Source organism: Lygodium microphyllum, chromosome 6 (assembly GCF_053477565.2).
Source record: "Lygodium microphyllum isolate KBCC chromosome 6, Lygodium_microphyllum_v1.1.10, whole genome shotgun sequence".
Taxonomy (NCBI): domain Eukaryota; kingdom Viridiplantae; phylum Streptophyta; class Polypodiopsida; order Schizaeales; family Lygodiaceae; genus Lygodium; species Lygodium microphyllum.
Window position 1 is genome coordinate 83,298,410 of NC_141140.1, and position 15,809 is coordinate 83,314,218.

A 15,809-nucleotide genomic window follows, 5' to 3' on the forward strand; every position below is an offset into this window, starting at 1 on the left:
AGATGCACCAAATATGCCAGAGAGCTGTCCATCTAAGAAAATGGAAGAGGAAAGGATGATCAAATTGCAATGTGGACAAAGAAGGCATCTTGCCCAAGACCCAATAACAAATGGGCATCTACTGTTGAGTCACCGAGGTCCCACACATGGGGAACAAAGCTTCAAATTTGTCTCGCTAGATAGTAGGAGATGAAGAGATGAATTAGTGTCTCATCACATGTAGTACAAAAGCTAAGTGTATCATGTGAGATCTTGCGGGCATGTAGCACATCCCCAATGGGAAGACCTCCCCTAAGCAATCTCCATGTAAAAACTTTCCCTTTATGAAGAATCTTCGACCTCCACAATTGAAGAAGTCTATCCTACCACATCACTTCGCTATCCCAAGCACACCAAACTTTATTGGCTTTCTCAATAACCCATCTCTTATCCACTACCATCCTATGGTAGATCTAATTAGCCGACCTTTTCAAAAAATCATCAGGTTTCACAAACATCGAGTCCTACTAACGGAAAGCACGCTAAAAAGTAGGCATTGGATTATAACTGAAGTTGCACTCTTGCAAGGTTGGCCAATTGTGGCTATAACCTCTAGGCACCTGAAAGTACTGGCATATGTGGCAAAAGAAATAAGACGGGACACACCAAAAATAAAAGCATTACTTACAATTTGCAGCCCCAATCGAGCCATCTAGCTAAATAAATCTCGCTATAAATCTTTACTTGGCCAATCAAGCAGGCTGGTAGTGACCAGCACTTCTACCTGTAACAAACTAGTGTCCTTTCAGAGGTTTGGAGGATACCAAACTATAAAACGAAGCTCTTGCCAAGAGGCAATCAAATGAGTAAGAAGAAAACACCATGAAGTTTTAGGAGGCTGTGTAGAATTCAGCAGAGCTATCATATGAAGATTAACATCCAACAACCATAGTTACCCTCGTACGTGGTACAGATTGGTTCTTACGATACGAACCGTACAGTACTGTACAATACGTATCTGTATAGATTCGTACGATATTTTGGGCTTATTTAGGCCACATCGACTGCACATCCTGCGTCAAACGCATAGAAACAAGGGACGGGGACGGGGTTGGGGATGGGGATTGGCCAAAACTAGGGAACGGGGACCCGAGAGGGGGGGGGAACGGCATATTAAGAAAATGCATTTTCACATATAAAACAGTTTTCAGCTCATCACATTGGACTCTACTGCAATGAAATATATAAACAAGCACAGTTTGAGCTTTAAAAACATCATTTTTCATTGAATTTTATCAACATATCGCATAATGAACATGAGATGAGCAAATGACAAATACAAACCGTATGGATAAACTTTAACAATCAATGTATTACAAAAGAGCAAGCATCCAAACTCCACTGTGACCTGTCATTGTTAATGTGACATGAAAGCTTAAGAGTTCAAACTTCAAACTTCAAAGATAGGAACTAAAAATAAATGTTCAAGGAGAAAAAGAGTCAACATTGAGTAGTAAAAGACGAAAGACTAAAGTAGCTTTATCATTCATGACATCATGTAGGGCCTAGGGCGTAGGCAACAGCCAGCTGCCTGCTAGGCTGTAATCAGCCATAAAGCAATATACAAAATGAACTTTAGCATTGAATTAGTCCAAATCTAAAGGAAATTATCATCTTCTGTAATAAAATGAGCATCTACAATAGGTCATGACATCATATAGGTAGTTGGCAGCTGGATACCAAGCTATAACCAGCCATAAACCTGGAACCAACATACAAAATGAACTCTAGCAAGGAATAAGGCCAAATCTAGAGGGAATCATCATCATCTCCAGCAAAATGCGCATTTGCAGCTCTTGAAGTGCTAGCCTCATGATCATGGGTGCCATGCATAGTCTCCATAAAACGAGTATGCTCCTCCTCCTACTCCATCTCCCACTAGGTAAATAGATCAGCATGTGATGTAACACTTCTACAAAGTATTCTCAAGTTGGCACTAACAAAGACCAAATCATTTGCTTTTTCTACTCCAAGGCGATTCCTCTTCTTTGAAGCAATATGACTGTAGGTGCTCCATAATTGCTCCAAGCAAAAGGAGCTCACTGCTTGACTTAAGATACGAACAGCCAACTTCTGCAACTCTGGCCAATCTGATCCAAAATCCTCCCACCACAAAGGTGCCCCAACCTTGCATCGGTCATGTAGAGCATCCACACAGCCATAAGAATTTTTTGCTCTCCTATAGAGAGCAAGCTAATCTCTAATTTTGTGCCTAGTGTCAATAGCAGGCACCATGCGCTCAAGAAATTTCCTCCAATGGAAATTGACCTCAACATCATTTTCTTGATCTTTACCCTGAAACTTAGGGTCCAAAACAAATGCAGCTAAATGCAGAGGTGAGCTATAGGCATTCCACCTCTCAATACACAAATCATGTATCTCCTCATATTGCTCAGCATTAGGCACTAAGTCTTTTAACTTTTCAATCATCCTATCCATTGCCTCATACACTTTGCCAATACATGGCTGCATACCATCAATGAGTCTCAACAACTGTACAATAGGCACAACCATTGCATCAATTTTTTTTACATTATCCCAAAATTCATTGCTCTCTGCATTTTCTTTGCATGTCATGCCCACAGGAGTGACTGCCAATGAAGAAGTACTAAACTCATCATTGACAAATAACTGTCTCACTGCACCCATGCATTCTCTGAGGCATCCCAACATAAAAAAGTTGCAGGGAAACCGTGTGTCTGAATACTTCAACATCATCTTTTTTTACCTTTTTATAAACTCATAGCGAAGGTATTGGTGATTTAAAATAAAAGTAACCATTTGATTTGCATGATGTATCACAGGATGAACCCATGATAACTCACCAATATCCTTCAAAAGGTTATTCAAGCAATGTGCCATGCAATAAGAAAATGTGATATGCTTATACACTCCCTGAACAATGGCACCTGCTGCTCTATTTGTGGGCTCACCATCAACCACAAAAACAACCACCAAATGTGGCCCAACAATCTCAATGGTAGAGATCCACTCTGCTGCAAGCTGATCTGCGGACTTTCCCAGTCCTTGAAGCATCATGGAATGACATAAAATACATCTCCCCTCGAGAATAAGCTACAATGCCATGTATAGACCTCTTTCTCGTGTCACTCCACCCATCAACAATAAGTGTGACACAATTTATCTCCCAATCTCTCTTTATGTTTGTTGCAGCTTGCTCCACAACACGCTTTTCCTTATCAAGCAAGGTAGTGCGTAAAGTCTCAGAAGAGAGAGGCACATAGTTAGGTCCATACTCTCCAACCTTCTTCAACATGGCTCTAAAGTACTCCGACCTAGGGACATAAAATAATAAATATAATAATTATCATGATGACATGATTTTAGAATAAGTTATAAGTTTATATTATATAAGTTATAACCAAGTTATAAATTTAAAAATTATATTATTTAAAGGAAAAAAATGTAAACAGTTTAGATTCGAGCATATCAATTTGTCACGACTCAAAACCTGGCTGTATGAAATGCAATATGGTCGTGGTAGAAGAAACGAGCCACTGTTGAATCTGTCTCTTCTTTTCTGATTGGGTCGTCCTAACTTCCCTCGAGAGTAGTCTGGCGTCTAATGGTCGAGGACAAAGGCACTGATGGTGAATATGGACTCAATCCAACGACTCCATGTGGTGTGGATGCCACACTTGCTACTGTAGATGAAGCTCTAGGCCTATCAACTGCTGCTGCTGCCGTTGCCGCAAGTGTAGCTGGATCGACCGCCACTCGTGCACGCCTCGATGCAAATAGAGCCTCTTGTCCAACCACATGATCTAGAAGCTCCCTTCTCTTCTCCGGCGTGACATTGGGACAAAATTGCACTTCCAATCTTGGCTCATGCAATAAATGGGCCCTTACTTTATTGCGCCACTCGTATGCCGATATGGACACAACTTGCCTGACCAAGGGCGTGATCCGCCTCTACTTGATGGGCGTTCAGCATTTACCTCATTTCACCACGACCATGTGTTGGTAGGTCTGCCTCTCCCTTTGACCTGATGAGCCGGTCGTGAAAAAGCCATGCTGGTTGCTCAGTTGCTCACTGTGGGACCCGGGTGCCCAATGTAGGGAGGCTAGGAGTCCAAGCTGCAAGGAACAAGAAAGAAGAGAAGATGATGATGATGATAATGAAAAAGAGGAGGAGGAGGAGGAGACACGAAGAACAAGAAGAACAAGAACAAGAAGAAGAAGAAGAAGAAGGGCTATGGGCTGAGCTGCAGGGCGGGCAGTAAGGTGGGCTCCAGGGCGGGCACTAAGGCGAGCTGCGAGGGGAGTGGGAGTTGGTAGCTTGAGCAAGTGTTGGAGGAGCTACGAGTTAGGCGAGAGATGCGCGAGGTGTCCTGGCAGAAGTTGCCCGGGAGGCAAGACAGCCCAAAAGCGGGGGATGGTGACTGTTCGTCTCCCGACAGTCTGTCCCCGACAGGCAACACGTCCCCGCCCACTACTACACATGCCCAAACTCACTCATGAACTGACTAGACTGCTAACGATAATACCGATAACAATGGTGGTGATATTGATGATCAAGTTGATGACAATAATTATGATGATAATGATTGTAATGAGTATCATGATGATGATGAGGAACGGCTCAAGTTGATGATCATAATGATGATGAAAAATGGAAAATTTTTCTAGGCAACACCCAAATGAGGCCCAACCAATGTCACCTCATTTAGGCCTATTTTTGGAAACATTGTTTCATCCTCATCATAGTTGTCGTCATCATCTCCTAATCATCAGCATCATTATCAGAACTTCCGTCATGATTCATGAACCCCTCTCATTTTTATGATAGACATCATCTTAATCATCAATATCTCCATAATAACCCTTATCAATGTTGGTTTTTATACCAAGGTACATGATCAGCTTTGAAAACTTCTACTACTGCAAGAAATGCAGGTCCTCAGTCCAGACTCCAATGCTCCAACAAACAGCAAGTGACTTTCAGAGTGGACACAAAGAGAGTGAAAATCATGAAGATGATCCAAAACGATCTCGCATTGTGCTCCCTGGCTGGGAATGGAAGACCTAAATACTGATATGGAACCATACGTACTCAATCTCAACAAATCTTGCCCAATAAGTTTCTGTTACTAATATTTATGGTAATGACCATATTACTCATTAAATAGATAATGTACTGGCAGGTTAATGTTCCATAAAGCAAGTGCATTAGCAACAATATTTAAATGTGTTTGGAGGATGTGAAGGTTATCCTTCACACCATCACAGAGCTTAGTGGAAATTTCAAGCTGTGAACAAACAATAATGAGCCAGCGGCTACAATTCTGTAAAAAAAGCCAAAATGTTACCACTGGTGCAAGAACTTCAAGATCATTAATCATATGGATGAGAATAACACATGCACATTGGGATTAGACTTCTACTTTTCATTTAAATAAGAAGTTTGCGTGGACAAAGCTTACCCATTCTACTAAATTGTGATCCTCAAGCCGAAAGGGATCTATTGCTTTCTGACCTGTGATCAACTCCAGTAGCACAACACCAAATCCATAAACATCACTTGCTGTAGTAAGCTGGCGCCTCAGAAAATACTGAGGATCAATATATCTACCACATATAATACACCCAGAAGACATTATCAGAATGTTGAAGAACACAAAACTCTGTCCAATACATATAATCAGAAAGGTGACAATGGTCATATGCAAGCCCTTTCTCAAACTCATAAACCATCACTTTATCAAACATATATGGACTTTAAACCATCTTCCAAGCTCAGGAGATCAAAGTATTCCTCAAATGTAAAATATACACTAACATACATGTGTTCTGTTAGAAAAGAATAAAAAAGAGAGAGTAGCATCCTGACCCTGTACAAAGATTCACCTTCATCATGCCTATTCAAAAATTTAAAAAGTAGCATGCCAAATTACAACATCACTGACCGAAGTGAATCTTGTTTTTCCATGCACACAAACTGAGTGCCTATCTCCATATGTGAACATGAGTATATGAAACTTTGAGTAATTAGAACCTCTAGTTTGTCCTATGTGTGAATGCGAGAGACACAGTTGCAACTAATGGTGTATGTTTAACAAATCAGTAAATTTATTCAACATGTTGTATGATAGACAAATAAACTGCAATCCTATCTATGTGAGTCAACCTTGAAGACACAAGAGCATAAACTTTCTTAGTAGCAAGAGTCTTCAACATGGATCAACAAATTTGCAACTAATGATAAAAACCTTTTAACAGACAAACACCCGCAAGCTTGTCGTACATTACCCTGCAGTGCCAGCAGGCCTAGTAGAAATGTGTGTTTCGTACTCTACAGTAGTCTTTGAAATGCCAAAATCTGCCACCTTTGCCACTAAATTGTTGTCCAAAAGTATGTTGCTTGGTTTTACATCTCTGTGAATCACTGGTGGATCCTGAATAAACAGTCAAGAGAAGCATGTAAATGAAGAAAGGCAACAAATCAAACATCACTCACAGAAAAGCATGAGTGCCATACTGCGAAAGAGTGAAGATAATCTAATCCCTGTGCAATGCCAACAGCAATGTCTAGCCGCCGAAGCCAATCAAAAGATTGCTCAGTACTACTTTCTGCAAACACCCAATAAAAAGTGTCTTAACTATTGTGGCCTTGGTACATGCTCTCATCTAAAAGAAACCTAGCCCAAGTAACAAAAACTTTGCAAACCACAAGCTTATCTGCAAAGGCCTGAACATACGAAAGAGATGAGTATGTAAATTCCCATTCGGCACATACTCATAGACAAGTATCTGCACCAACAAATGGAGATGCATTTAAAATGGTTCCAGCCAGTTAAAATAATACTGAAAGTTAGAGAGTGCTGTGGCAAAAGACACTCTACATCAAAATATATGCACAGTAGTTGATAGAGACTAGCCAGAAAAACTTGACCAGAAAATGCAGATAAACTTATACAACTTTATTAGTGCAACAAATGGATGAACAGCTGCAAAATCTTTCTCAGCTACAACTTGATAAAGCTCTAAAGTAACCGTGTCCATAATAGTGCACATGACCATAATAATGGGAGTCAGAGTTGCAACTTCCTTAAAAAAAAGGACCTTCAGTTATAGTGTCAATTAACGTTATGGCATCTCTCTCTTAGCCTTGCAACAATATCCCACTTATCATTTTAAGGTTTAGAATACGACAGACTTCTCACTTAGAGGGAATTGATGGTGAAACTGTTTTCTTATCATTGGGATGAACTAAGTAATGAATACCTCTATCATATTATCAGTGATTAGTCATTTCAACATGTATCTCCAATACATATGTAAGACAAAACACATACAATTGACCCCTACTAACCCTTGCAAAAGGGCTGTTGCACTCCAACAAAGCTGCAAGGCTCACAGTGAGAACACGCTATCAAAGCCTTAGCATGTCTACACGATCTACTTCTCAGTTCCTTGTCATTTAAACTTTGCACTAGGAATACCATCTCAAACCTTTGTTTGCCACATCTGCTTCTTCAAGCCATCTGTCACATCTGTTCCTATTCCTACCCAACCTATCCATCGCAGAGAGGTCGAATGCTTCCAACTAATGACTTCTCCTTGTGAAGCTTACAGGCCAAGGCCCTCCTCAAGACTTGCAACCCCTAGGAGTTTATCACCAAGCCTATAACACGTCTCACTCCTCCACAGCTACAGGGCTTTTTGGATGATTGGAACTGTATGGGACAGACCACAGCTTGAACCAAGTCATTCGTTTACTTTAATCATAGTAAATCATTTCTTCCTCATGTGAAGTAGATACAACATGCAATTCAAAATTGGACAAAGTTCCAACCATGTAGAAGCTTTGCTTTGTGTGAAGCAAGGGAATAGGACCACTTCTTCTCCTTCATTATCTTGAAAGAGGCTCTAATTCCATCTCTTCCAAGGGAAGAATCAAGATCAGTGCTTAAAAGGGTGACTCCAATTCTTGAAACAAAACCAAATCTTCCAAGCAAGCTTGAAAGAATGTTCCTCATAGGAATAGATATTGGATGTAGTGCAAAATTCTCTATTACTTAACTTTAATTAGCACAAAAAATCACACAATATGAAGCATTGTTACAAGTCTTAGTCTTCTTTTGGTACTACATGTTGCACATGTATTTCAATTAATAACTAACATTCAGGACCACTAGTCTTGACTAGGCTAAGTACATGGTTTTTTGGCCTTCCCTTGATGGGTCCATGTTCGCTCTTGGTTCAGCCCTCCTTCAGCTAGCACGGAGGCTTTGCCTCCAGAGGCTGAGCTTCAAGCATCCATTGATGCTACCATGAGCAGCTCCTTTTTTAACATAGCTCTTCCAACTCAGGTACTTCACTTTCTTCATCACATTTCCAATACCTTAGCCGACTTCAACTCCTCCTTCAACATCAACATCCATCTTTTTTTTTTCTCCCTCGGGGGGTGGGTTTGGGTTCCCTTTGCTTTCGCACTAGGTACATTCAAGTTTTGCCCTGCTTGTTTGTCTTCAACATTCACATCCCTTTCCTACTGCATCTACCCTACATTACATTTCATTCTTACATTTGAAAAGGGTACTCAAACAAGTGAAACACTACTACATGAGCAAAATTAATTGCGAAAATTTTTAGAATTAATTGCCAAAAACCCTAATTCTTTGGGGCACCCTTCAACATCTATAAATAAACAGGCTGCCCCCATTCAGCCCATCTCGTTTTTGCAGATTGCAGCCATCAACACACACACATGGCGGTCCAGCCCTTCGACTACTGCCTCTCTCTCTCCATCAGCCCTTGCAGTGCCCTGGCGCCTTCCTCCAAGCTGTCGCCCATTGTCTTACGCCCTCCTACCTGCTGCGTTTGGCCCTGTTCCTCATCGCCAGCACCTCCACCTTCATCTGCACCATGTGTTTGCAGCTTCTGGCTGTAGGCGACAGTTGGCAGCCCTCCTCCTCCATCATGCGACCTTTTGCTACTGTGTTTGGAGCTCTCCATCACCTAGCGACAGCTAACGACCATCTTCCTTCACCTGGCAATTGCGTTTACAGCTTTTTGCTAGCGTTTTCATCATCAAGCATCATCCTTTGCAGTCACCTACACTCTGGTGACCAGCGTTTGGTGTTCTTTCTCTCTCTTCACAATTTGATTGGTGGTCACAGACTCCAGATCTGTCTCTGGTGGACGTCATTCTTCGACCACTGCTCTGCCCTTGAGTATATATATACTCTTACATTCATTTGCAATATTCATTCACTTCTTAGTTGTGTTCTTCTCTCCCTTCTTCTGTTTGTGTTTGAGTTTTGAGTTTTGCATTTAGGGTTTGAGTTTTGAGTTTTGCTTTCTGTGTCTATGTCTGTTTCTTTGTGTTTCTATCGTGGTCGTACACTCTGTGTTTCCTCAATGCAAACCCTAGTAGTTTTCTTCATACTCTGCGCCTGCTTGTTTTTGCACCAACCAACAACCACCCTGCCACTCCACTTCCTATATGCTACTGCTTCTATTTCCTAATCTCGTGCTTGTCGCCCTTGCTCCTGTTGAGCTCTCGCAACAATAATAGATCATTTGTTTCTTGTCCAAAGCCCGTGGTGGTGGGGGGGCCAGGGAAAGGGGGGGACTTGCTAAGGAGCAACTTGAACAAATTTTTAGGAGCATAGATGAAAAGTAGAAGAGCTTCGTTGTTGCAATAGTCAGCCTCCAAATACCTTTAATCCCACTACCAATAGCAAAATCTTCTCCATGGGGGTCTTACTTGCTAGAAGAACATTAAAAAGTTCAAGAAGAACTAATAGCAATGCAAGAAAAAATTATCTAGAAAGAGGAACGCATCAAAGAATTGCATGAACAGTTACAAAGCATGGAGAGCCAAGGAAGAGCCCATGACAAGAGTCATTACAAGTAAAATTCACCAGCTAGATAGAACAGATGAATTCATCTAATTCAGCACATTTTTCCAAAGAGGTGATATCGGTAATTGAGAAGAATTAGAGGATTGAAAGGATCAAGAGAGATATAAGCATTGGTAATCTCCCCCTAGATGGGATAGAAAGAACTTAGCCTCAAGGTTCGAGCAAGATTTTATATTAGAAACTAATGTACTAAAGTTAAAGTTAAATAAAATTGTCACGCTCATAGACTCAGGGAAGCCTATCACTATTATTCCAAAACATACACAAGCAAAGTTTATGCACGTGGATATGACAGAGAAGGTGGCAGTGATGAAGCAAACCAAATCTCTATAGGGAACAAAAGTGTGAATTATAGAAGATGAGTTTACCCCATTGCAACTCAAAGAGCAATCAGAGAACTAGCCAAAGTTAGAGAGGCAAAAAAAAAAGGAAAATGATAATATATATCGAGGAAAACAACCAGTTATTAGGGATTTACATACCTCACCTCCCCAGAATAAAATGTGCCTTGTATTGAAATTTTAGCTAATCCTTTATATCTGTAATAGAACCCAATATTGTAAGTAAAGCTCTTATGAGTCATAAGATCTTAGAATTTAATTTCTTTTTTCAATTTTTAATGTGCTTGCAAGGCATTGATACTCGAGATGAAATGTAATGAACTATTTAATTTGTCCTATAGGTCAATTTTGGCCTTGAAATGACATTAATAGATATTTCTTTCTTTCTCCAATCACCCTTTTTGGACCTACGAGGAGATGTTACTAAGAAATTTCAAAATGATTACTAAGATTGTTTTGGCACTTACAATAGCCCCAAACATAGTTTTTAAAATCTAGAATATTTGATATCAAATGTAATTGTTTACACTATACCTTCTCAGATTTTAGAGTTGAGTTTGAGAAGCGTTAGCTCTGTCTACTTAGCATAATAAAAGATAATCATATATAGGATTTGGCTTCAATAAGAGCGACGAGTCTCAATCTCCTTGTATCATAGAAGATATGTTGTCCATAGTGCCATGATTTAGCTATTTTCTCATGTTTCATACATTTTAATCTATGATTTACTTGGAGTATGTAGAGTAGGCTATGATTCTTGCTGTTTGAGCATTTCTAAATTTTTGTGGGTTTGGTCATGTATATATTGTTAATTGAATGTAGAATTGAAGGATGATGATATAGATGGATAGGACCAACTTTAGGCTATCTTTTAATGTTGTACAAGATATAGATTACTGCCAATAAAACTAATGTAGAACAAGGAAAAACGAGCTCTCTTTATGAGAAAAAAGAAAGAACTAGTATCAAAAGAAAAAGTTTAATAGTACAAGACAAGTCTCTAGCATGACAACTCTTTGAAACTTGCGTGACAAGTAGCCTGACACTTGTCTTTTCTTTTTGGCCTTTCTTTTTGGACTGACTCCTGAGTATTATCAAGCATAGAAATAATTAGATTTAGTAAGCACTACCAGAACACAAAGCATACTATTTTTAAAATATCATTTCTATTTTTTGGGGCTAGCTTTTATAAAACAATCTAAGGCTCGCAAAATTTAAGTATCTCCTAATTTTAGAGTTCCCACTCCCCCTAATATAGATATCATGAGAAAGCTTTTTATAAATATATTTGAAAAACCATGTTAAAATCTTCATATGGGTATCCTACACAAAGATATCTGTATTTTAAGTTTTCAACCTAAACATATACACTGTATAAACATTTTATAATAATGTCATGTTATTGATTATAAGTATCTGTTCTAGCAAATCTAGTCCATACTTCAAAACATTAATTCTTTTTGTATGCAAGCATGATTCTAATATGCTTATGTTATGGTCATAAGTGCTCAATGGAGCCATATAGGTAAAAGTGTATACTATCTTTTATTTAACACATTGCGTGGATCTAGCATAACTTGTAACCACTCATTAGTAACCATCTCTAATGCATTTTGTTTATATCTAGTATATGCAAAGATAATAAATATAATAAATAATTAAATATATAAAATAATAAAAATAAAAAAATTTGTAGTGATATAACAATTCTCCAACTTTTATTCTATTGTCCTCAGCTACCATTAAAAAGCTTCTTTAAATGGCTAATGTTTATTTGGATAATCCTTCATTTTTCATCTATCCATTGCGCATCTATTATGGACAGATTTTTGAATTTTAATAAGAATTTTCACATTATAAGGCCACTTCTTGTGATTTGATCCTTCTGAAACAAAATCTATTTAAGTTCCAAGAGTTGTTCTATTTCTTCAACTTTTAGAAGATATTCAGTATAATGAATTCCTTTGGTTTTATACTTATACCAAGCTTTAGCAAACTTATATGAAAAGCATTGTATATTTTCCAATAAGTAAAAAACTCAAGTCAATATGAAACTTCAATTATTTTTGTGTATTACTTTGAAGGGTCCAAATATCTATAAGAGAGCTTTGGAAAAGATGAATTTCAACTGAAACCTTGTTTTAGCTTGCTTTTATCAAATTTCAAAAAAATATAATGAGTAACTTCAAAAGTCAAATGTCTTTTTTGTTTATCCGCTTGCTTTTTTATCACTCTTGAGTAGCTTTGATAGTGGCTTCAACTTGATCCATTGTTGTTTTTAAATGGAGCATCAAGCACTAGCAAAGATTGCAATAATCTTAGAGTCTTCTTCCTATCATAGTTGGATTCTTGACAGGCTAAACAAGCCTTGATGAAGTTATATTTACATTTTCATAATGTTGGCTAATAAAAGAAACACTCAATTGTACTAAAAGTAGCTACCCTTCCTCCATGTCTTACATAAGGAGATTCATGACTTTCTTTAATCACTTTCTATTGAACAAGAAAAGTGATACAAAGGCGATTATTCATGAGAAAGTAACGATCTCTAATAGAATAATCTAGATGAGAATCTCCATGCTAAAAGTTTGCCCAAACTCCTACAAAATCAATATCTTGGTTATAAGTATTAATCATCGCTTGAAAATCTTCATGATGAGCCATTGTAATAGTTGCAGTGCAAGGCACTTTAGAAAATGCATCAGCAACTACGTTATGTTTTCCAAGTGTATACATAATTTAAAAATAAAATATAGACAAGAAATTTTTCCATCTTGCATGTTTCTCGTGCAAATTCTTTTGAGTCTTCAAATACTTCAAGCTCTGATGATTCATAAAACAACAATGTTAAATATACAATAGAATAGAATACAAATTATTGTTAGGCCTACTTCCAATTTTAGTTATTTCATAGTTTGAACTTTCTTCAAATGAGTTCCTCTCCTCTGCCTATACATCTATATGTCAAATATACAACAAAGTCTCTCGAAATCATTGTTTGGACTCCTTCAAATTGCACTTATCTTACACTCTGCCTATAAGTTTATAAACTGACTGTACAACATATACAATTTATATCACTAAACAAGCTTGGTAAGTGAAATGGATCTTTAAACTCTGCATGATCGATAGAATGAATTAACCAGCATACTTACATCATTGGTATGTCAAGCACATGATTAGCACCTTTTCATATACATTGTTAGAAAGACAGACAAATATACTCTCTGGTTACTAGAAACAAATTATTACTCCAGGCAGAGACCCCAACATTCTGTGTATGTGAAAAAGAGCACAACATCACCACCAACATGGGATATGACTAGTGTTAGGGGAAAAGCCCATTTGAGAAACCCACCTGGAGCTCATTATCTTCACAGAACCCTTCGAGGCGAACAAGATTTCTGTGATGAAGTCTACTAAGTAGCACCACCTCATTACGAAACTCTGTGCTGCCTTGCATGCTTGAGGCAGATGCTCGTTTGATCGCCACTTTCTTGCCATTCACAAGCACACCATAAAACACCTTTCCAAACCCTCCCACCCCAATCTCATGGTTGGAGTCAAACTCTGAAGTTGCTTTTGCTAGCTCCTCCAAGGAAAACCGTTGAATTTCTTTAGGAGGTTCCCACTCTCCCTGGAGCTCTATTGCGCACCAGACAAGAGGGTAAAAGAGAATTAATGGAATACTAATTTAAGAGTTGAACAACAAACCAAACAGCAACTCATTGTACCTTTGATATGAAACTTATGTCCAAATTGGGAAAAAGTTCTCTGCTTACGTAGAGTGTCCTCAAATAGTCTGTGCTTTCTGAATAAGAAAAGTCCAAAAAGACACAAAGCAAGAACCAAAGCAGCTCCTACAATTAAGCCGATAATCTTTGCTAGTTCATGAAATTTTGACTGACCCCCATCATTCTTGTCTTGGACAGAACTTTCTGTGAAACAGCACAAACAGTGTCACATACAGGAACGGAAATTGCACAAATATATCTCACATTTGAAGAAACATAGGACAAAAATCAGACCTTGACTGCAGACACATGATCCTGCCTGCGTTAGAGTTTGTCCCTGAGGACAATTAGGACATTTTCCTGTTAAACAAAGCCTAAAAGCTGTGAACCGTTTGACCTTGAAAGTGGCTAAAAGCATGAAACAGAGACAGGAGACATCAAGATGTAGGTCAATAAAAGTGTTTGCAATATCAGCATGAATTACCATATTGAACAGCTTTGCTGAATGTAGCACAAGTATAAAAACTGTGGCAAATATTTCTGTTATCATCCTGCGCATGGCCATCTAAGCAGTTTTGGGCATCTGTCACCCTTTGCAAACACTGATATTACTACTCGTAAAAATTTTACAGAGAAATGTTCAGCTCAAGCAAACTCATAGTTATAAATGAAAATTCCTGGAGGTGTTCAGAGTCAACATTAGCAACTGACCAAACGACCAACCAAGCATACATCTAGGCATTACTTCATTCCTGGACTTGCAAGTGGACTAGTTGGGTGTTCTGTACCTGATCAGTCAACATCCGTGACTGAACAAACTATCAACCAAGCATACATCTCAACATTACTTACTTTGTTCCTATATTTGTCGGTGATGCTCCAGTGAAGAAATTGCAACTCACGGACCTAATTTGGCCAAAAAGAAAAGTTGAACATTTATATTCTGAGAGTACTTCAAGACATATTAAGAAAACAGGTTCTACTTCTTCGTGCACTTACAGGTTGGTCAGATGAGTGCTCGTGAAATTTGGAAGAGGTCCATATAACATATTGTAAGAAATATCTCTGCCACCAAAAAGTTCCACTGATTTCAGAAACTCAAATTCTAGGGAATAGTCAGGATTAGTGTATGCAAGGTGTACTTTGCATATTACCATATGATCAAAATAGAAGCAATCGGCATCTTCACTTCACACATTTATGCAATGCATATATGAATACAAATGTTAAGAGAAAATAGCTACCTTACAGCTCACAATATCATAGTTGCTTCACAGAGAGAACGAAAAGATCAAAGATCTTACACAGAGTGAAGACTAGCCAGACTATCTATCCATGATGGAAACTGCTTTGTCAGAGAGTTAGAGCTCAGTCGCCTGCAAGCAACAAAAGCACAGGTTGCATAGTGAAGTAAAGCTAAGAATTAAAGATAGTGTGCATCATGAATTTTCAAGAGTAATAACATATTTCATACAGGTTTTGCAGCCTCTGCATGGTTCCCCAAGTGTCGGGAATTTCTCCAGTTAAAAGATTGTTGTATAAAGACCTGCACACATCACTTGAACATTTACAACCTGTAACAATAATGCAGCCAGCAGTGAAACCAGAAATAGATATAAACAGGAGGTCTATTTTTGGAACAACTGTATCTTTAGCCTACCCAGAGATGCTTCTGTTGGGCGAACAATTATCAAAGGTGTACAGTACATATCTAGAAGATTCCTTATTTGAAACAGACATTAAGTACATCCAAGAGTTCCATTCAGGATTCTACAACTCTCCATATATGCTAGACATCGCACTCA

The 15,809-nt window shown here is 38.5% G+C and overlaps 1 protein-coding gene across 3 annotated transcripts in view; it reads right to left on the reverse strand.

The window, feature by feature from the left end:
- Positions 1-15,809, reverse strand: part of LOC148034742 (uncharacterized) — an 85,253-nt gene that overhangs the window by 17,135 nt on the left and 52,309 nt on the right. For all 3 annotated transcript variants that reach the window (XM_087679699.1, XM_087679698.1, XM_087679700.1), the window contains 12 exons: positions 15,479-15,550; positions 15,309-15,380; positions 15,004-15,069; positions 14,857-14,910; positions 14,489-14,595; positions 14,299-14,364; positions 14,005-14,208; positions 13,629-13,915; positions 6,759-6,810; positions 6,539-6,630; positions 6,310-6,455; positions 5,484-5,628 (listed from right to left, as the gene is read on the reverse strand). In XM_087679699.1, the coding sequence (XP_087535825.1) occupies positions 5,484-5,628; positions 6,310-6,455; positions 6,539-6,630; positions 6,759-6,810; positions 13,629-13,915; positions 14,005-14,208; positions 14,299-14,364; positions 14,489-14,595; positions 14,857-14,910; positions 15,004-15,069; positions 15,309-15,380; positions 15,479-15,550 (1,363 nt within the window). The remainder of the gene's footprint in view (positions 1-5,483; positions 5,629-6,309; positions 6,456-6,538; positions 6,631-6,758; positions 6,811-13,628; positions 13,916-14,004; positions 14,209-14,298; positions 14,365-14,488; positions 14,596-14,856; positions 14,911-15,003; positions 15,070-15,308; positions 15,381-15,478; positions 15,551-15,809) is intronic.